Genomic DNA, 20,936 nt, shown 5'->3' with positions numbered 1-20,936 from the left:
AGCAATGTGTATTGCAAGATTTTATTCAAAGTATATTTTTTCCCATTAATCTTATTGGATGACCCACATGCAGCTTATGATAACACCAGTTTGAAACTATAAAATAGTTTAATTTGTAACTTACAACGTAAAGCACAGTTACAGAACAGAAAATAGCTCGACTTACGCTCAAACGAACTAATTTCAATCGCCCATTATTGTTTAATGGTGTGATTTCAGCAAAGTTTTTGTGTGTTGTATGTCTTTTTGGCATATTGCGACTAAAATGCACTCCATACAACAACTGGCATGCAGCTATTCAGGTATAATTGCTCAAATGTTTTGACAGATATCGGCTAAAATAGCTAAATTTCCAACAAAACACTCCCGAGAAAGTAAAGCTCTCGAAGTTGTAGTGCCAAAAGAGGAGAAAAATAAGACCCGAGATGCTGAAAAAATATCGCAGGTTGGTTAAAAGTTAGACTAACCTGTGTGCTTTCCTCCTCCGTGCAATGGATGGTTCGTAAGACACAGATTTCGAAAATAAAGCGCAATATAGGACATCCGGCATGAACTAGTAACGTTCGAACCGTTTCAGGTCTCTGCTCAAGATGAAGTGGACATTACTATATAGCTACAGCAGTGCCTGCATTAGTATTAATGTCCAGCTCATCTTGAGCAGCGTCTTGCAATGGTTTGGACATTTGCTGGTTTGTCTCGGACATCATATAAGAATAATAAACGAATAAGGGGGACAGAATATAAGTAGTGTTAGTGGGTGGATGATAGGCCCGTACCGGAGGTGTCGGTGGAGTTGCGTATCGGTTCATCTTGGAAGGCTAGTGCAGTGACTGCTTTCAGGTGGCCAGCGTACTCGCGCTCAACCGTCTTTGTGTCGATTCTCCACAATCGTACCAGGCTGTCAGAAGAGGCTGGAAACAGGAGAGGGGAAAAAACGGATATTGTTGTAAAAAGAAACGAAAAAGCTCTTTTGTAAAATCCACTGCCCGTTTCTGTTGGCCGCACATTACCGGTGAAAAGATACTTGGAGTCATTGTTGAAGGCGGCATCCCACACCCAGTACCGATCGATGCGCAACTCCGCCTGCAATGTCCACGTGTCGGTCGAGTAGATGCGTGCCGTACTGTCACCGGAGCATGTGACTAGCAGGCTCGAGTCGGGACTGAACTTACACCGCAAACCATACTTTTCGTGCGCCTGTATCTTCAGCTTTGCATCGGACCGGGTTAGCTGAATTTCTTGTCCCGGTGGCCCACTCCAGCTCGTCAGCATCCAGATGAAGCAGCTGCCCTTGTTGTTGATAGCGGCCATATAAGCACCGTTCGGGCTAACTGCCACATCCTGTATCGAGCACTCCACCTCCGGCAGCAGATGGTCGTGCTGGTCCGACTTTACGTCCCACAGGTAGATGCCGCCACCCTGGTGCGCCATCAGCAGCTCCACCTGGTTCGGCAGCAGGCAAACCGCATTCACCGGGCTTTGACAGTCGAAGATGCGCTTGCAGGCCGGGTTCGGGGAGCTCATGTCCCAGATCCGCACCTTACCATCCTCGCCCCCGGTAAACATCCATTTGCCATCTTCCTGGAAGCCGACGCGCGTTACGTTCTTCATTACGCCCTCGAAGTTTACGATCGGATAGTTGGAAACGAGATCGTACAGCCGGATGTGCTGATACCCGCAAGCCGCCAGCATGTTACGCTTCGGGGAGATATCCAACGAGTTCACTTGCTGCAGAACACGGAAAAGTTGTGAGTTCCTGTGGAAGCTGTATCGGTGTGGTTTGGTGCTAATGGCGGCATCCTTACCGAGTCGACGTGCTGCATCGTGCGGACACATTGGCTGGTGTACGGTTGCCAAACGCGGATCGTGTGGTCGTAACCACCGGTCACAAGTATCGGTTCGTTCAGCGGATCCCCTGCCATTGTCGCTGTGCCGCTACGTCGTGCAGTTTGCCGGGTACGCCTGAAGATTGTGTAACAATCTGTATCGATAGTACTAACAGCTTTTGCGTTATTCTTACCCACGAGCACTATCACCAGAACGAATGAAATGGAACAATTTCAATCACTGTAGCTCATAACACAATTATTTGCATTGACGGAACGGGTCTGCTTTGTTTTGATCTTAGGCATAGCGTGTATGCTGTCACAACAAGCAATTGTTTCGCACCCAATGAACCACGCGTTGCCGACCAAGGTACTTAAATGCAAAGTTTTCCCCTATTGACAAGATTGCCTTAATAACTTCTACCAAAGGCCTGTGGCATTGCTCCATCGTTCCGATTTATTTTTGCATTCCCCTCTCAAATTTTGATATGGAATTTGACAGATGACAGAACCTTCCAATTTTTTCCCGAAAAAAGCATGAAAAAATATCAGAATGATGGAAATAGGTTCCGATTGTACTCTTAAATACATTCGCCCCCCCCCCCCCCCCCCCCGCCCCCTTACCCTTCCGATTTCATCAAAAGATTGCAGCAAAAATATTTGTTCGGAATATCATGCGATTGAATCGGAACGATGAAGCTGAGCCACAGGCCTAAGTCATTAAGTATTTAGGAAAAGCACTCAAATCACTAGTAAAACATAATTTTAATGCGATCAAATCGAAATATTCTACTCCCATCCACAAACGGGTGTCACCTTTCCGTAGGGCGGCACACCCATCTTAGATGGGTTTAGTTTCACGCTCCAACCAGTCAAGCGTATCCTGATCGTTGACTTCGCGCAGCAAAGGCCCGACCGTGTCCCACACGGTTTGATGGTACGCATTGATATGGTCGCGTTCCCGCACCGTCAACAGGCTCACATCGATCAGGCGCGTCTGGATCGGGCACATGGTAACGGTGCGGAAGGTTAGTGCACCGCGCCCATCAAAGTTGGTCCCTACGTTTGCGGTCACCACCTGCACGATATCCTCGATACGAATCCCAAACTGGCCGTCCTTGTAATAGCCGGGCTCTAAGGGGAACACACAACATAAAAACATTCAAACGCGCTCAACAATCATTCCGCAATGCAGCGTCCCATTTACCATTCGACAGGAACATGTTCTCTTCGAGTCCCGGATCGTTCGGCATCAGCCGTATACCGATACCCATCGGTCCTTCGTGTACGTTGAGAAAGTGGCCGATACCATGGCCGGTACCGTGCCCATAATCGAGCCCAATGTCCCACAGCGCTTTACGCGCGATCGTGTCCAGAAATTGACCCTTCACCTTGCGCGGAAAGATGGCGGTACCGAGCGCAATCTGTCCCTTCAGCACGTGGGTAAATGCGCGCACCTCTTCGGCAGTCGGTTCACCGAAATGCATCGTGCGTGTAACGTCCGTGGTGCCATCGCTAAATCGAATAAAAAAAAACCGTTATAATCCACGTGCCTATGAGTGTGTGTGTTTTGGTTCCGGTCTGCTCACAGATACTGTGCACCCGAATCGCACAGGTAAAGCTCCCGTGTCGTAATTGGGCGGTTCGTTTCCGGCAGTGGATGGTAGTGGATAATCGATCCATTCGGTCCGGAAGCGCTGATCGTGGTAAAGCTTAACCCTTTATAGTGTGCCTGACGGCTGCGCAGCTCCTCCAACCGTGCCGCACCGCTTATCTCGTCGACGGCCACACCATCCTGCAGGGAGCGCTCGAGCCAGGCAAAATACTGACACAGCGCAACACCGTCACGCACGTGACAGTCCCGCATACCCTTCGCTTCCGTTTCGTTCTTCACCGCCTTCATTAGGTTGATGGGCGTAATGTCGTGCAGGCGGCGTTCCTCCGGCACCAGCGCTACCAGCGCATAGCTCGACCCGGAACTGATCCACACCAGCGGTCCGCCACCGGCCGGCGGTGGCGTACGGTTGGCCAGCTCACCCAGCACCGTGTGTATCTCGTCATACCCACGCACCTCCACCGTGACACCATTCGCACGGAAATGGGCCTCCACCGACGGTTGCATCTGGCCAGCGTCGATAAATAGGTACAGTGTGTCCTGTGTCACAATGACGTACGAGAAGAAGACCGGATTGTAGTCGATGTCGGTGCCGCGCAGGTTCAAAAGCCAGGCAATCTCATCCAGTGCGCTCACCACCAGCACGGACGCCCGCTTGTCGGTCAGCTTTTCCCGCACGGTTGCCAGCTTCTCGGCGACGGTCGCCCCGGTAAAGTTGGTGCCGAGCGGTAACAGCGGATTGTGCGGTACGGCCGGCTGGTCCGTCCACAGCAGATCGACCAAATTGGGTGTGACGGGCAGCAGCGTGCAACCGGCCGTCTTGAGCGTGGTCTGCAGCGGTGTCCAGGCGGAAGCGGTGATGAGGTTCGCGTCGACCCCGACCCGGGAACCGGGCTGCAGCACTTTCGCTAGCCACGCATCGATCGACGGTGTGGTCGGTTGGCCGTCCCGCATCAGCGTCCAGCTGGTGTCGAGCTGCTTCGTCGCCTGCTGGTAGTAGCGACCGTCGGTCCAGAGCAGCGCTTCCCGCTCGGTTACCACCGCCGTACCGGCACTACCGTCGAACCCGGACACGAACGCGCGCCGCTCGTCCCGTGCCGCCAGATACTCGCTCTGGTGCGCATCGTTTGACGGGATGATGTACGCGTTGATCGTGCCGAGATTGTTCGGCAGATTCTGCATCAGTTTCCGCAGCGCGGACAGCACGTCACCAGTCGGTTTCATCGTCGGCAGGCTGGAACGAACGTGTCCGTCAGACATAGTGGTTGTGTGCAGCGTTATGGAACAACTGACCAAGTGCCACATTTTAGCGTCGAAAGTGAATATATGGAGGGACGAAGGGGGAGGGGGGGGGGCAGATACAGGGAAGATTCTTTACAGTTCAAGTGGTACTTTGTTACATGATGGATTACCCATTATACGAGCTATTCACTTCACCGATATCTTATCTATCCGTGGTAAAGTATCTTGCCATCGCTTGTTCCAAACCCTCGCCCAAACAACCCACCCGAGCGCAACTTAACCTCATACATACCTGCGAACCAAACGCGAGAATGATAAGGCAGTTTGTTTACGTGCTCGGCGAGTTTACGGTTCCAATTCAGGTCCGGGTTCGTCTTTGTCTCCAAAGAAAACAAAACACACACACACACACAATAACACGTAGCAACCCTTCTAGCTGCCACAAAAAAGGAAATGCACGGACTCGAGCCTACCGGTAGCCAATATCGTGCAATTGGAGGCTATGTTTTTTGGTGACAAAACGTAAATAAAACTTGCCGCACAGTACAACAACAGCGCGATTCGCTTTTCGCCCGCAATGGAACGTCACTTTTTCGCGCGATGGGGTGAATGGGGTGAAATGTTTCAAATGTGTCAAATGGGCTGTGAAATGTTTCGACATGGTGTTGGTGGTGTGCAGCGAGAATATGACAGCATGCGCACTACCGGCTAATGGATTTCAAATTTTATCTCAAAAAAGAATAATTATTTATTTATTTATTTTAAGTATGACGGCTTGCGCCGTATTGTCAACACGCATGTATTGGCTCTTTTTATAAAGTAGCAGTTTCTCCCTGTTTTTCCTCATTCGCAAATGATTCTTCCGCATTTCTTCCTTTATAACCAGGGCATTTCCTCCCTGTTTTTTTGCCTTATCCCGGGCATGCTCGGTTATCTCGCTTTCCGCCGCATTTCCTCCTTTATAACTAGGACATTTCCTCCCTGTTTTTGTTTTTTGCCTTAAGCCGGGCATGCTCGGTTATCTCATAAAAGATTTTATGATAATTTTCCGATTCCAAATTCCGATTTGCCGCGATTCAAAATTCTGTCCTAGCTAGATACATCGATAAAATAAGTCAGAATTAGTCAGAGCCAGAGCCATCGTACCAAACGGAACTGTAGTACGTACACGTGCATGCTTTTAATAGTATTTTATTTATAAACTTCGTCCTCTTCTAAAATGTATGCGATAAGCGGCCGTTATTGCGTCACGCTGCTCAACAATGCGACGAAGAATTGATTATCCATCACATGCTATTACACACACCGCGGTAAGGAATCATCATTCCAGTTCACGGCCGTCGGATCACACAATGCGCTATTAATCACCAACTGGTCAATCGTTATTTAATTATTGAATAGCGATCCCCAATAACCTGTAGAACCGACCCTCTTTAACTTCCGGTATTCCCAACCGATCACGAGGAACGTCTCGCGATTGATAGCGATTTGAGATTGAAGCCTAGAAGTTAAAAAAAGGCAGTCAACGAAACGCTGTTGACGGATTAGATAAGCAACATCCAACACCCCCAAAAGTTTCGCCCTGTAACGTGCTAATTAAAATAAGATACGACTCTTACGTTAAAATACAAAACTCATTATCTTTATTATGTTCATAGTCCTATCTCTAGCATGGTAACATGTCATCTAGAAGGTTTTCCCTTCACGGCAAGCACACCCGCCTGGACTTCATCGCCCCCTTGAGTGAGCTTTTTACATGTTTTTCTTTTCTCTCCTTCGATTTACAAGCTACAGTTTGCAGATTCAACCTAATGTCGATTGGGAACGCACTAAGTACAGGAAGATCACTGCACCGCTTTCGGTGTTAGTATGCGCCATCTTCGGTGCTAGTTTTGGAATGTTTACTGGTTTACAGTGAGGCAGTGGCTGTGGCGCTTCACCAGTCCAGCTTTTCCTTGGCCATCGTGAAGCTGACACTGTTTTCGGAGTAAAACTGGCTGTACCACTTCCGGTAAGCCTTGATCAGACGATCCTCCTTGATCAGAAGCGGATTGTCGATAAACTGCTTGTGATTCCAAACCATCATGTCGCGCTCGAACTGTAAGAGTTGCACATTAAACATTAAAGAGTTGCGTAGTACCGACCTACTAACGTTAGCAGAATAGTCAGCTCCACTACCCACCATGATACTCTCCGCCAGGATGGCAAACTTCTGGAAGATTGCGTTCCACACGTTGCGTGGTGCATAGAAACGATGGATCACCTTCTGTACGAGCGGTTCTAATGGTGTTACGGTCTGCAGCACGACAAACGGTCCCATGCCCGTCATCATCATCAGTTGCACATACCCCGGCCCAATCTGGTACGCACGGACGTCGATTTTACCTACCTCAAACTTGTTGAATATCCGGAACGAGTGCACCAGATCCATCTTGGCAACGTGTGTGGGATCGCCCTCTTCCGGCGCTTGCCAGCTTTTTAACCGGAAAGGGTACGGGAAAACGTTAGCGCTCCTGTTCGGTGGTATAGCTCCCCAATAGCACCCTAAAATGTCTTACCTTGCCAGCCACGAGTGCATCCCGAAATCGGCCCAGGCAGGTCGTGAGTATCGGATATCGCTCCCGGACATCATATTCGGACCGTGCACCGCAGCGAGATGTGCAACGTCCGCCCCATTCTCCGGCACGTCCTGGATGTGACAGTTGACCAGAAACTCGTTCTTACCGTAATACACCCAACGCCCGTCCTCAATCTCCTGCACCACGTTAAACTCCCACGGCTCCACCTCCGGGTCGACGTGATGCCACACGAAGATGAACCCGTTCACCTCGAGCGAGCGCCATTTGCGCAGCCGGGCCACCTTCGGTACCGTGCCGGACTTGCTGTACGGGATGTTGGTACACTGGCCATCCCGCCCGCTAAATGACCAGTGATGGAACGGACACTCGATGCAGTCGCCGCGCACAATCCCACCGACACCGAGATTGGCGCCCAGATGCGGACAGTACGCATCCAGTATGCTTACCTCGCCCGCATCCGTCCGAAAGACGACCAAATTCTGACCGAGACAGTCGACGCTTTTCGCTTGCCCGCGGGCAAGATCTTCCGACTCGAGCACCGAAAACCAACCGTTGGGATACGGAGGCGGCAAACGGTCTCCGATCTTGCGCAATCGCCGTGCCCGGTTGACCGTGTCCACCCGCTTGCGGTCGCTTTTGCCGATGCCGGCCGCATCCAGGATGTGATTGTAGCCGATATCGGTGAGGTCCTGAGAGCCGAACGCGTGACGGAGAGACAGTGAGCATGGTTGATAGGTCGCGAGTTCCGGGCGGTTTGGTTACTGGTGGCTAACTTACCCGCTTCCACACCACCGCTTGATAGTAGAACAGGTAGAACCCGTAAGTTAGGACCAGGCCTAGCGTTCCGTACCACAGGCCGGTCGTCCACGGCCAGAGGACGAGCGTGTCGCAGGCGTCGTTCAGCAGCGCCTCGAGTGTGCCGTTGCCGGTGTGCACCATCCAGCTTGTCAGCGTCTTCAACCGGTACTCCATCATCGAACCGAGCTTCTCCATTGCGCCGAATCGACTGATCGCCGATCGCGACGTGTGGACCGTAGCTGTACTAGAGCAGAACCAACCAACCAACCAACCAGCCGTCCGTACCGGTGCCCCCTTGTACCGGTGCCCCCTGTACCGTCTGTCCCGGGAGAGAAAAAAGAAGCGTAGCAGAGTAACACACAACCATCAAACGAATCGTATCAATCACAGCTACCGCGGGGAGCAAGAATTAAAGCGCACCGAGGCGAACAGGAGCACCACAAGAACACGGGGAGCATGCGAAACACGAGGCAAAGGCGACAAAAGGCGCAAAAGGCGGAACACTCTTGGTGCTCTTGGTTTCTCGTGCGCGCGTCTTCGTTTCGCAGATCTAACACACACTACGAGCGACGATTCTTCGACGCCTTGTACTCTCGGCATCTTCGAGGAGACCTAATCCTGCCGGTCTGCTGACTTAATGTTTCACCCGAAACACGCCTCCCGGGCGCGCGCTCGCGTCTTCCGCCCAGGATCGAAAGGGGACTTCTCTGGGGACAGTACGCTGATTTGAATAGTGGAATCGATTGTACCGAGCATGCACCGAAACCGAGCCGTTTGGCAATGAAGAAGCGACAGAAGCCGCCCGACCGACGCGCAACGGTGAACCTTACCCCGAATGCTTGCGCCTCCGCTGTTGCTCCTGGTACGTCCTGTCTGGGGCACGTTTCACTAGCTTCTGTCTCCGGTATAGGCCTACCGAACCCCGGCTAATGCCGCCCGATGACTAGGGTGCAATGTAACGTGTATACGTGCATCCCTTATTGCTAGCCCCTCTTCCTTCCACGCATTGCTGTGCATTAGAGAGTGTTAAGATAGCGAGTTAGATTACTCATCAGCAAGTCAGCAAAGCTGATTGCGAAAAAAAAACAACAAACAAACACGTACACACATTTTTATTAACTCATCCGAAGAGTTGATAAAGTTTGGCGCAACAACTCACTTCCAATCAAACCATACCTGGGGTGTGGGAGGTTGGTATCCGGTGGACCATCCAACAATAGTTTGGCGATAGTCAACAATCTAAGCCAGACCACCGCCGCGATTGCCCACATACTATCCCAGGTTTCCTTCGAGCAGGAGGTCTGGATTCCCTTTGCCGAACAAAAAAAAAAAAAAAAGGGCTAGCCAAATCTGCCAACTCACGCAACCCCAACGCAAAGCGTCATTGGCGTGCGATAAAGACTGCCTAAATGTAGTACGTAAACGCCAAAGTGCGGTGCTAGCGAACACCTGCAGGCTTGCCTTGTATGTGTGTGTGTTTCGTTGTCTTACCCGGGATGGCCAGGTTCTCCCATCCGTCGAAGGCCAGCTAATACCTTACGCTACGTGAGCGTCACACTTATCACTTTCGTTCGGTTGATTGATACGAAAACTGGTCGTGAAGGGTGTGGGTGTAGCGGACGGTGAGGTGCATGCGATAACGTAACGCAACTTATAACCGAAGGGGAGTCATCGACAGTAACAGGAATGTCTGGATTCTGGAACCCCATCGGCGTTGCATAATGCGCCCAATGTCCAAAACCAAGCGGAAATGCAGATTCGACCTATGATAATTCTAGCGGCGAGGGTAAAGGGGGGAAGGGGGTGGATGGTACGTGGGGGAAGGAACAGTGTAAGATAACGGAAAACCCTTCTCTGATCCGAGAACAAAAATGGTAACGATGTTTATTTTCTATGCAAGGGTGGAAGAATCAGCTACTCCGAATGATCCAGAACAACCCTAAAAAACTGCATAATTCGACTAAATTGTCACTTCTTGATCTTGCTTGAACGACCTGTTACGTCACGCCACTTGCCGTCCTAGCTGGATAGTCAGCATCTCACTGCGTGCTAACGGTCCTGATCGGTTTTGAACCCCGGCCGTTCCGTGTGAAGACGTATGGCGAGCGAATTAAGGACACATGTACCCGCGTGCGATTGCGTTTCAGTTCATTAAAAGCGAAAGCACCAAGAAGCGTGCGTAAGCCCCGGTGCGCCATGTCATGCCGATTGCCTAACTCGCAGGAGCAATACGACAATGGCCGGACAGTGCGCATTTACCGCTGTGAACGATTGCTTTGCCGTGGTTGCTCGCTTCGATATGTATTGCAAAGGGGCCTTTAATAGCTTTCAATCACGCCCTTCCCTGCGGCCCTCAACTCCACCCCGGGTGGAAAGTGATGCATTGTTGACCTCGTGAAAGCAACGGCACACAGTAGAGCCCGCAGTCTGCCACATAACAGTTACTGTGATTGTGATTCATTTACTTTTGTTTGTACGAGTTGGTGTACAAACAATTTGTTTGCCCACGTGCGTATCGACGGAAGACTAGAAATGAACAATATGGCGCCCTGGTTTGACAACACTGGCGCGTGTCCCTGTGTGCATATTAACCGTGTGTATAAAACACAATCGAGGATGGGTGCGGAAACGGAAAGCGTGGTTGGATGACGCCTGATGATGACGACGATGGTCAATTGAGTTGTCAGCAAAGGGACAACGACAACGGAGAGTAGGAAGTTTTGGCGTTTGGTTTCACAATTTTTGCCATGCGACGCAAAGAAAACCTCGGGACACCATGCAACCGAATGCGACACTTATTAAGGCATGCTCTCGTCTAACCTTTCCTGCGCCATCTTCCGATCCCTATGTACCGTTTAGCTGTCATCTGGCTCAAAGGACCGAGGTTTGCTGGGTAGGAAGGGAGGCACACAAAAAAAAAAACAAAAACAAACACAACAGCGTCCAGAACGCAATAACCTACTTCTGGACCAGTTAAGTTCAAGATCCTCTCCCCAACCCCCCCTTCCCCCCACTGCGGTCGGATGATGGGCACCGGTGTCGGCACACCCGAAAGCAAAATAAAAATCACCATTTTTCCATTCTGGATCAGATTGAAAGTCAACTGGATGGTTCGCGGTTGCTACGCAACCGACGCCACCGATTCAGGATGATGATGAAAGCAAAACTTCCCAATTTCGACCTCTTTTTGCGCTTCGTCAAATTCTTCCAAGCTTCCAGCAGACATGCACACACACACACACACACACAGACAAACAACGGAACGTTTTCAGAAACGGTTCCAGAAACGGGAGGTTCTTGCACGTCCGGAGGCCGTGGACCCGAGAGAACGCGAATTCCATTTCCCTGGTTTGCTGCCCTGGGACCCCCCCCCCCCCCTGCACACGCCCCTGACCGGTAGAACGTGATGATCGAAAGAGAAGGAAAGGAAAATCGCTCCGGTACAGATATTTGGGGATGGGCCAGCCACTTCTGCACCGAGAAACTTCAACAACCGCTAGAAATTCATGCGTGCTTGTTTTTTTTTTCCAGGGGCCTCTGATGCTCTGCAGAATCTTCATCCAAAAATCCCAAACATATTGAAAATAAATAGCAAGAATTCGTCAAACTGGCGAAAACGCACAGCCATTTGTGGTGCGCTCGATGACTCCGAAGGATTAACAATAAGGCGGACCTGTTGGGCCTGTCGAATTGTGCGCTGCAGAGAGCAGATTCTTACGGTATATTGCTTTGCACTCGGTGAGAACGTTTGTGCGTGTGTCTCTTATTCTGGACCACCTCTTACGCCAACTTTGCAATGTATTTCGCAACGGGAAGAGAAACAAAACCTCAACCACAACAACATCAACCAGCAAGTCGAATGCTCCTTCCTGCATCCGATGCAGAGAAGTCAAAATTTGAGGATCCGTCGAGAATTCGCTAGAGACTTCGATCGCCTAATGTTTGCGGATATTGGAATATTGGGGGTGCGATTTTTGGAAGTGGCACCCGACGTAAACGGAGTTGCGATTTGTGATCGGACGTGCACGCGTTATGCGATGTGCATAGCGTACGCATACTACGCACCGAACGTGGAACGCCACGCGCGGTGTCAAGTTCAATGTTAGTATCACACGCGCGTGCGCGCGTTGTGCTGTTTCCTTCACCCATTCCACCGCCGACTTTCTTCGCCCCCAAGTGTGCCCTTGCGCAGGCAGACACACAAAAGTAGGGTTAAGGCGTCACCCAACATCGGCGCCATTGATGCATTTGGGCGCGCGTGGGTTTTCCTGGTGGTCAATGGGGGCTGTCGAAGCGCCGTACAGGCGCTTCACCGTACAAGGTAATTCGAAGCAGATATGCGAGATACACGTGTCGTTTAACGTGTTTCATTCATTGACAATACGGCGAGAAAAAGAAAACAAAATCAAATACGTCACCGTTGTTGATGGAGCTGCCAGGCAACAGGCTTGCTCGATCTGGCACCAAATCAGATGCGTGCGGCCAGAGGCCTTAACACACAAAAACAAATTCAGTTTTCGCTCCGCACGAAAGCCCAAAAACCAAAACAAAACAAATGCTTCAACAAGTCCGGGAATTGTTTACAACCATCGTGCGTATGGAAGAAAACAAAAGCTACGTTAAAGGAGGAGGGGAATATGGTCCAAGCACGGAAGCTGGGAGAGTTGGTGGGAGGGGGGGAAGGGGGATGGGGTGGCAGTGGATGAAACTACCAACGGGCACAGGGTCAATGGTCCAGGTAACGGTTACGGAATCTTTCGAATTCCTTCCAAAAAATTTCCCAACCAACATTCACGTGACTGAGGTCGCCTTCACCGCGAGTAAACAACGTCAGTGCGTTGCGCTCGCGCCCGCTCCTACCTCTGAGTGTGAGTGTGTTTTGTTTTTATTTCGTTTGGAATTGGACTACAATGGGTAGCTGCTTATGTTGTACCGCTGCAACGGCAATTTATGCTGCCCGCTGTGATGCTGTTGTTGTTGATGTTGAGGTTTCCTTCTCGCCATTATCTGTCACTGCTGTCCCCACCGTTTGGTTTGTTTTGAACGTAGCTTCTCCGCCGTTTTTCTTCAACAATCTTTCTTTCTCTGTTCTGTTCTTTGCCGACCAACAAAACTAGTATCACTCTCATTCTAATCGAACCCTATTGCGAGCCTATCCTGAGTCCAACCCTAGTCCTAATCGTGCACTAATTCTATTACCTTGTTTTGCTGGGTGATGGAACGGCGTGAATAATTTCTTTTCTCCGAGATAGAGACTGAATTGGTCGCCTCGCCTAGGGGACGGGGCGGTCAGGGAGTTGCGCTTTCTCGAACCATCTGATGCAATCGTTGTCCATTCGGCTGTCATGTGCTATGATGGCCAGAGTGGTAGAGACTCTTTGTTTTTTGTTGTTGACTAGTCCTTCATCCTTCAAGTTAGCAAAAATCTTTCAACCTGTCGAAAGTAGCTACAACTCTCCCGTTCGGGTAGAGTACGGTTTTTTTGTTGTTGTTGACGGTTTTATCAGTACGCCCCTAACACAGCCCTGTCAGAGCACCACAGTTACGTTCGCGATTTGCAACAGCTTCGCAGATTCCTCACTGCAACCCGTCGGTGCCTTGGAGCCTTGCTGTAGGGCGCCGCTGATAGCTCAGCACGCTCGGACTGAGCTGTTGGTCCGTTGTCTCGAACCAACAAAAAAAAATTGGGGAGCCTACAAACACCCCAAAGCATTCGCCATTTACGCGCCAGACTTCACCGGTCCTTGCAGTCCGATCCACACCGATGGAACCACGTCAAGCCCCAATCGTCTCGGATTAGTCCAGATGCCGATCCTGTCTTTGGCGAGTTGGAAAAAGATTGACGGCTTGGACGGCTTTCGGGGTACGGAATTTCACGTAACGGTTTCACGAAATTGCCAACTATATGCGATGGCGCCACTGCAACCCGTCCCGCTCCCGGTATTGACGCACGTTTTCCAGGCGGTACACGTTGCTTCACCCGCGACTCCTATTTCCCGGTTTATGTTCCAGTTGTGCTGCGCTGGATAACCTCATGCCCATCCGGAAGAGGAAGGGAAGAAGAGTATGGGGTGAGGGGCGTGGGGGGGGGGCGTAGTAGGAGCACCGAAAACTAGTGACCGTCTTGTTGGTTTGGTCGACACAAAAAATAAAAATAAATGGGGAAAACGGCGTAGAAAAATAGGATAGATAAAGCAGTATATCCCACCTGCAGATACGAACCAAACGAAAACCAAAACAACACCGGTGAACTAGACCACATCGCGTATTTTTGCGCAGTCCGCAACCGGCCTTAATTGGGGATTTTCCTTCCCCGGGGTGCCTTCACATTGCCCGATGCCGCGATCACCGGGGGAGGGGGAGGTGTTGGGTGGAAAAGGGGTTTGGTGTTGGTGGTCGCTGCCATCGATCCCAGGAAAAATGTTCACTTTCACCAAACCGTTGGCTGAGGCTGGGGTCTCCACACACCGCACATACGTGTGCCCGGGTAGGAGGCTGGCTGGAGATGAAAAGCCAATTTCTAATATTGTGAAATCGTGTGCATTGAAGCCCGGAATATATGCACACAGATTTGGGTGGAGATGGCGTTTAGAACAGAAGGGTTTGTCAGTAAGTCTAGATGTCAAGGATTGTGGAAACTCTCGGACACTCGGCGCGAATCCTCCAACGAAGAGCTTCTCCAAAAAACAGATTGTCAACATCTGACAAATAATTCTTCCCACTAGTACACACCATTTAGTCTCTTAGCATCTAGTAGACCCAGGTTCGAACATGCCACCCTCACATAGCGTTACTGCTACGATCTGGCGATCTGTCATCGTGAAGGGCATCATGAGCTGTTACGTAAATCTAGAAAGTGTCCCAATTTTTGAGCCCGCCAAGCTATCTTCACCCCTCTTTCACTCCCTCTCTTTCTCTCTCGCTCTCTCGATCTCGGTCACTCACTCTTGAAGTCGTCCCTTTATGTATAATTACCATATCATCACGCCACTCGGAAGACCAGCTTAGGGGTGCGCTTTTAATGGTTGGCTTTTTTTTTTTTTTTTTTGGAGGGAGCCCTCAAATATTGGATCAAAACAAAATAGTCAGAATTCTTGTGGTGATCCGCATACGCCACGTGGGCCACGCCAACTAAAAACAAAACCAAATGCTTTTTGTTACGTAGGGAGGGAGGGTTGGAGCTTTCGAGCACTGGGTCCCGTAATGTTTTGGGGGCAAACGCAAAACCAGCGCTCGTTTTGTTATGACTTGCGATGCTCGCACGTGCCTGCGTTAGGCGTTTCCCTTTCCTCCGCAACGTCCAAAACAAAGCCCAACAACGAAAAAAACAAAACAAACAAAAATCAAACAAACCCCATAAAATCGGCCCGTCCTGGCTGATAGAACGTGGCACAGCGAGACGCGAAAGGAAAGAAATACCGGTAAGTCGTGATTTACGGTTATAGTACATTGCCCCCCAGGGCAATACGTGCTGCAAAGCACAGAAAAGGTGACCAGGGCAAACGGTAAAGAGACGATCCTCGGCTCAATTGAAAGCTCTGCTGAGCATTTCCCATTCGGTGTCTGTTTCGTTCTTTGGACTTTTCTCGCTCTCCCTCTCTCTTTCTCTCTCTCTCTCTCTCGCTTCAATTGGGAGGATTCATAATTGAGAGACTCCCTATCTGGTTCTCAATCTAACAAAGCTTCAAACATTGCGCAATGGTAAGAACATAGTTATGCTCACAGATAAATCCCCACAGATAATGTTCTAGATGTTCTAGATATAGCTGCAAAGGCTCCGTGGATGAAACGATATTTCTAGCATCTCACCGATCAAGATTGCAAGACCTGTGGCCTGTGGTCCCTAAAACGGGCGAAACGCAACCTATCGCAAAGTCTCTATCGTTTGGGGCCCGTTTTGGGATCGTCGTGCGATCGTCCCCGCCCGGGGGCCATCGTGCCAGCAAACAACTTTCATTCGGTCCGGCCACAACTGTCATGGTGGTTGCATTTATTTCCATCCTCCCGCCACCAAAATGGCGCACATTGAGTGTATTCGGTGTTTACTGTTATTCGCAACTAAGACGCCTTGTAGGAAAGGTGAGGTTAGGTGTGAGGTTGTTTATCCGTTTCTTCGCTAGCTTGGTTTTGCTAAAAATATATTTTTCGCAGTGCAGATTAGCTTTGAGCAATCGCGGCTATTGTGCCATTTTCTTTCCTCCACCGCTCGTGCTCCAATTTTTTGAACTTACTTCTTGTCGGTGCACTGATTGGTCCAAGGTTTTCTAATACCTTGCTCCGTGCGATTTGTTTTGTTTTTGCTGTCAGCTTGCGGCTGACTAGGTTCGTCAGCCGTCACCGCTTTCCCGATGCCGATGGTGGCGTGAGTCCTTTCTTTTTTATTTGGTTTTGGTGCTGTAGCTCACTTGAAGTGGCGCCATTTTTTTGTGGTGTGTGTGTGTGTGTTTAATGCCCTCGGGGCATCTGCAGACCCGCGGAATGTGGATCTGCAAAGGCTTTGCCGTGTCTTTTGCCCCGCGTTTCCACCCCTAAGAAGCGGATTGAACAGTTTCACAGTTTCGCTTTTATATAACTGTTGTCATATTTTATTTTTTTTGCTGTTGCTCCGTTGCTGTGTGTTTTTCTTCAGTTTTCTGTGGTTTGACCTGGATGCTCGGTCAAGGATTTGAGGGCGGGGAAGTGAACATGTCAGAGCCGTAACTGCATTTCTGGTCCACAACCGCAGCACAAACCATCCTCTCCTCAGACCGGGATTGCTCACTGTGATAATCACCCCATCGCGGAGCGGTGACTTGGTGTCTCAACTCTACGCCACCAGAAGGCAGCTCGGTATCTTCCGCGGTCTATATCCGGGTTGCAAGTACGGCTTCAACCGAATGCCGCCTTAGGGTGCATTAGCATTTCGACGCCGAAGCTCGTAGGAGTCTTACGGACCGATTCTTCGTGGGTTCGCTTTTCGACAGGGTGGTCGCCATTTTGGACAGCAAAACTAAATCGCTCTTACGTCAGAACACTGTCCCCAAACAGTCTCGGTCAGTTCTTCTTCGACCTCATTCTTGCCGATACTTCTTATTAGCTTCCATCCGCTCCCACACTTCGCACGTCTTGGGCAACATGCGCTCGGCTCGGCTATTCATCATTCAGCTTCGCCAAAAGCACAAACGCCAACGCGTTTGAAGCAACGATTTTGGGCAACGATTGATCTCCTTTCACTCGGCCTGTCGTGGCAGAGTTCTGACGCTGCTTCAAAACGAGAGTCTCGAGCGTTCTAGCCCATCCGGTGCCCTACCTCGATGAACCAGTTCCTTAAGCCTTTAGCAGCGCTGATCTTGTGACTCGCTGCCGCTTTGGCAAGCTAAGCGAGTCCATTGCCAGCTGGTTAGGCTGGTTTTTAGAACCAATCTTCCCGAGTCATTGCCAATTATTCGTCGAATCATGGGTACATGGGTTGGTAGAACAGTGCCTCTATCTCCCCGCGCTACACGCCTCTTGCGCCTCGCGTTTTGAACTAGAGCTCCAAAATTGAAGGTCTACAACCTTTGATCTGTGTTCAAAGTGGGGAGAAAGCAGAGGGAGGAGGGAATAAGGAACGCAAGGAAACCCAGGTAAAAACCCAAGAAAATGAATTCTACGGGATCTCGCTTAACGGGATAGGAATAGGCAATAATTCGCACACGAGGATACACGTCTAGACCGAAAAAAAAGGCAAATTAAAATTAAGATTTTTTAGAGCAGTCATTCTAAGATTTTGAATTAAGATCAGAATAAAGATTTTGGCGATTCATTACGAATGTTTCTTTTTTAAATCCTACTAAAACACTCTTTGCAAAACGTTACCAAGCATCAGCCTCTCCGTCTTAAGGGGACAAGACGGCGGCGTTAGAGAATAAAAAAAAGCCGCCCGAACTGATTCGACGCCGGCTCCACACCAATTTATTGGGCTCAATTCGCAGTGATTCGCAAAACAGGACCGAACAGGACGAGTCGACCAACTGGCAATGAGCAATTTAGAGCATTTCGCATGACCCTATTAACATATCCGCCTGCCCGCCCCGACGGATCCTGTGGCGCGTTTGTGCGTCTCCACGTGGCAAAGCTCGGCGATCTGCACGACGCCACAGCACAAAACGGCACACGGTCACCAAATGGGAACCGATGGTCAAACTTATTGACCGCCATTTCTTACGCAACGCCAGCATCGGTCGGTGCAGCGGAGGCAAGCCGGCAAGTGCAATCCCGCCGCCGAGCTGGCCCGCTGAAATTAAGGCCATCCATTTTCAATATCAAAAAACCAATTCCTCGAGGGGTAAGTTGATGCACGGTGGAGCAGTAATATACACTGCCAGGAGGCCAAGATGGCCGCTTCCGGAGAAGAGTTGGAGAATGTTCGGGGCATGGGGGAGACAAATAAGAAAAATTGAAGCCTTCCTTTATATCCCATCCACATCATCGTCGTTCTCGCCGGTCAGATGTAGAGTTCGGCGGGAATAAATTTATTATCACCACAAGCATTGAAAGTCTTTCCATTATCGATTGCTTGGCGGTTATGTAAGGCCGGAACTTCCCAACTTATTCTCGCTTTCTTTTGCGCCCGAAATATGAGCGACTACAGGAGGAATTTAAAAAGCTTGGTTTTACTTTTGCGAGCTTAACTTTATGCTACAAACACGAAGAAACTACAGTCGGCAATAAATGTGTGGTTAGGAAATGTAGTATGGATACAATCTCAGCGTGAATAAAAAAAAAATGGTGGCAAGCGGCAAAAGAACGGTACCACATTTTTAGGCATTTTTATTGCAAGCTAATGGCAGGAACCACCACGAAACGGCGCGGGATAGAGCAGGCAGCGCGGAAGCATTCGGGGAATTGGATCATTGCATTCCAGAAAACCACTTTCACGAAGTACGGGAAAAAAGAAAGAAGGGAACGCGAACCAACAACGTTTTTCCCTTCGTTGCCGTCGTCGTTCGCGAATCATTGTAGTGTGCGCGGGTGTGCGCGGGACAAGCATCTCGGGGTCGGCCAATCGCCATTTTTTTTTCAGCCAGGCCCCGGTGGAATGGTGGAATGATTGGAGTAGTTTGAGGGTAAGAAGAAAGAGAAACATTGAAGAAAAATAAACGAAAAAGAAGATGAAAGCGGGCGAGGGCGAAGAATAAATATATTAAATAAAAGAGATTGAAATAACAACAACAGTGTTTATACAAGAGATAATTCAGAATTGAATTTTTACCTTTAAGACACCAACATTTACAAATGATCTTACAACCCACGGCTACAACAAGTTACATAAACAGAAAACGATCGCTTTCTGAACAGCACGAACGTAAGAAAATTCTTAACCAGCAACATGATGATGCAACGGAATTGAAAGCAAGAGAGTAGAGCAGAGAAAGTAAGGGTGGCAGTGTGGAGGAACTGCTGTACATACGCGCTAGCGTTTCCTTTGCTCGGCGTCAGGCCAGAGCAGCGAAGAAAGCGAACGAGCTGGATGCCGTGTGTAGAATGTTAAAGATGAATAAAAACACCCTTGGAAGGCGGCGTCCATAAATTACGTATCGCTCGAAGGTGGGTGGGGTTGACCGCCCCTTACCGGTACCGGTACCCCGTACAGCCAGTGGTCGCTACTTCCAAATTGTTTGTTTGGCAGCCCCCAGCCATTTCGTATGGTCGCGGTAAAGTTGTGGGGCAGGCCTCGCCAGCTTGAGAACCCCTTTACTTTTAGTATAATTAACCCTCTGTTTTGGGGGCGACCCGGTAGTGTAGGCGACAGCGACGCCTTACGGTCTTCAAACGGGGCAGAACCCCGGGGTTCAAATCCGGACCGTGTCCCTCGGTAGTGAGGACTGAGTTCAACCTCGTGATATGGGCGAGTCTAGTAAACCATTTAGATGGCCGCCGTGACCTAGTGGGTCGTTAAGCCAAGAAGAAGAAGAAGAACCTACCCTCCCTCGGGGGTTGGGCGTGTTACGTAACAGGAAAAACCTACAAGGCAAATCTAAGATTTAAAAACAGGGTACATAAAATAATTTCATTTCCGTCACGAAGGTATATTTTTATGTTCCAATTAAGTGTGTTTTTAATGTTTTATTTTAATTACACTCAATATTATGTTCTGTCCCGTTAAATATCTTCTACAAAACAGCTCCGCGGAGTGTTTTATAACACTAGAGTCGGGTTTCTTGAGCTGCTGGTGGAATTTTCCGGGAGGTTTTGGGACCTCCTTTGGATGGTCGCGGTCTTTGAACGGAACACTCCTCCTCGATCACATCCCTCCACACCTCCCGCACAGCTATTGCAGAAAATTTCCCATTTTTAAGGGATAATTGGAAGATCAATTTACAAGTTAGTTAAGAGTCTGATCAGAAGCCTTCTACAAGGGTAGCAAAATTTCAATGTTTCAATGTGATAGAGGGCGCTTTTCGGAGGTCCCAATCTCCATTCCTCTTAGGGCATTCGAAAGACTAAGATCAGCATTGGTTACTATCTGCCAGACGCTAGAAAAGTGATCAAGGAGAAGCTGCTGGCAATACTTTAAAGCTGCAGTTGCCCTGCCCTGCCCCGTCGGAGAGAAACGAATAAAAAAGCGAGCGTAAATTCTCCATAACGGACGCAAAAAGCATCGTAAGAAGCGCGAACAATAAAAAAAAAACAAACGGCAAACGCGCTGCGAACGGTTTTCCGTACACATTTTACGGACGGAATAAAACCGGTGCCCATCCTGCCGTGTGTGTCTCGGACACTCCAAACGGTTTTACCGTTAGTTAGCCCGTAAATTGCGCCGAACACCATGTGGCGCAGGGTCACAACTGACCGGCAAGAACGTTCTAGAAGGGAAAGGTAATGGCGATCGGTGTCGCAAGTAACGAAAAAAAA

At 49.6% G+C, this 20,936-nt stretch overlaps 5 protein-coding genes across 5 annotated transcripts in view; 2 read left to right on the top strand and 3 right to left on the bottom strand.

The window, feature by feature from the left end:
• LOC126558747 (septin-4) overlaps positions 1–20,936 on the top strand; it is a 141,488-nt gene that overhangs the window by 663 nt on the left and 119,889 nt on the right. The gene's annotated exons all lie outside the window — the stretch shown is intronic.
• LOC126568277 (armadillo segment polarity protein) overlaps positions 1–20,936 on the top strand; it is a 369,973-nt gene that overhangs the window by 252,088 nt on the left and 96,949 nt on the right. The gene's annotated exons all lie outside the window — the stretch shown is intronic.
• On the bottom strand, positions 751–1,922 carry LOC126559146 (protein LST8 homolog). Its single transcript, XM_050215264.1, has 3 exons — positions 1,806–1,922; positions 1,011–1,728; positions 751–911 (listed from the first exon to the last, which is right to left on the bottom strand). The coding sequence occupies exons 1-3, from the start codon at positions 1,920–1,922 to the stop codon at positions 751–753; spliced, it is 996 nt and encodes a 331-aa protein (XP_050071221.1).
• On the bottom strand, positions 2,668–4,701 carry LOC126556543 (xaa-Pro aminopeptidase ApepP). Its single transcript, XM_050211821.1, has 3 exons — positions 3,416–4,701; positions 3,034–3,341; positions 2,668–2,960 (listed from the first exon to the last, which is right to left on the bottom strand). The coding sequence occupies exons 1-3, from the start codon at positions 4,699–4,701 to the stop codon at positions 2,668–2,670; spliced, it is 1,887 nt and encodes a 628-aa protein (XP_050067778.1).
• Positions 6,605–8,349, bottom strand: LOC126557744 (cholesterol 7-desaturase nvd). The gene is made up of 4 exons (XM_050213625.1): positions 8,040–8,349; positions 7,242–7,951; positions 6,866–7,157; positions 6,605–6,781 (listed from the first exon to the last, which is right to left on the bottom strand). Exons 1-4 carry the CDS (start codon positions 8,253–8,255, stop codon positions 6,620–6,622), a joined length of 1,380 nt encoding a protein of 459 aa, XP_050069582.1. The 5' UTR covers positions 8,256–8,349; the 3' UTR covers positions 6,605–6,619.

The sequence above is a fragment of the Anopheles maculipalpis genome, chromosome X, assembly GCF_943734695.1.
Source record: "Anopheles maculipalpis chromosome X, idAnoMacuDA_375_x, whole genome shotgun sequence".
Lineage (NCBI taxonomy): Eukaryota > Metazoa > Arthropoda > Insecta > Diptera > Culicidae > Anopheles > Anopheles maculipalpis.
Note: the sequence above shows the minus strand (reverse complement) of the source record. Positions and strands in the feature narration are given on the sequence as shown.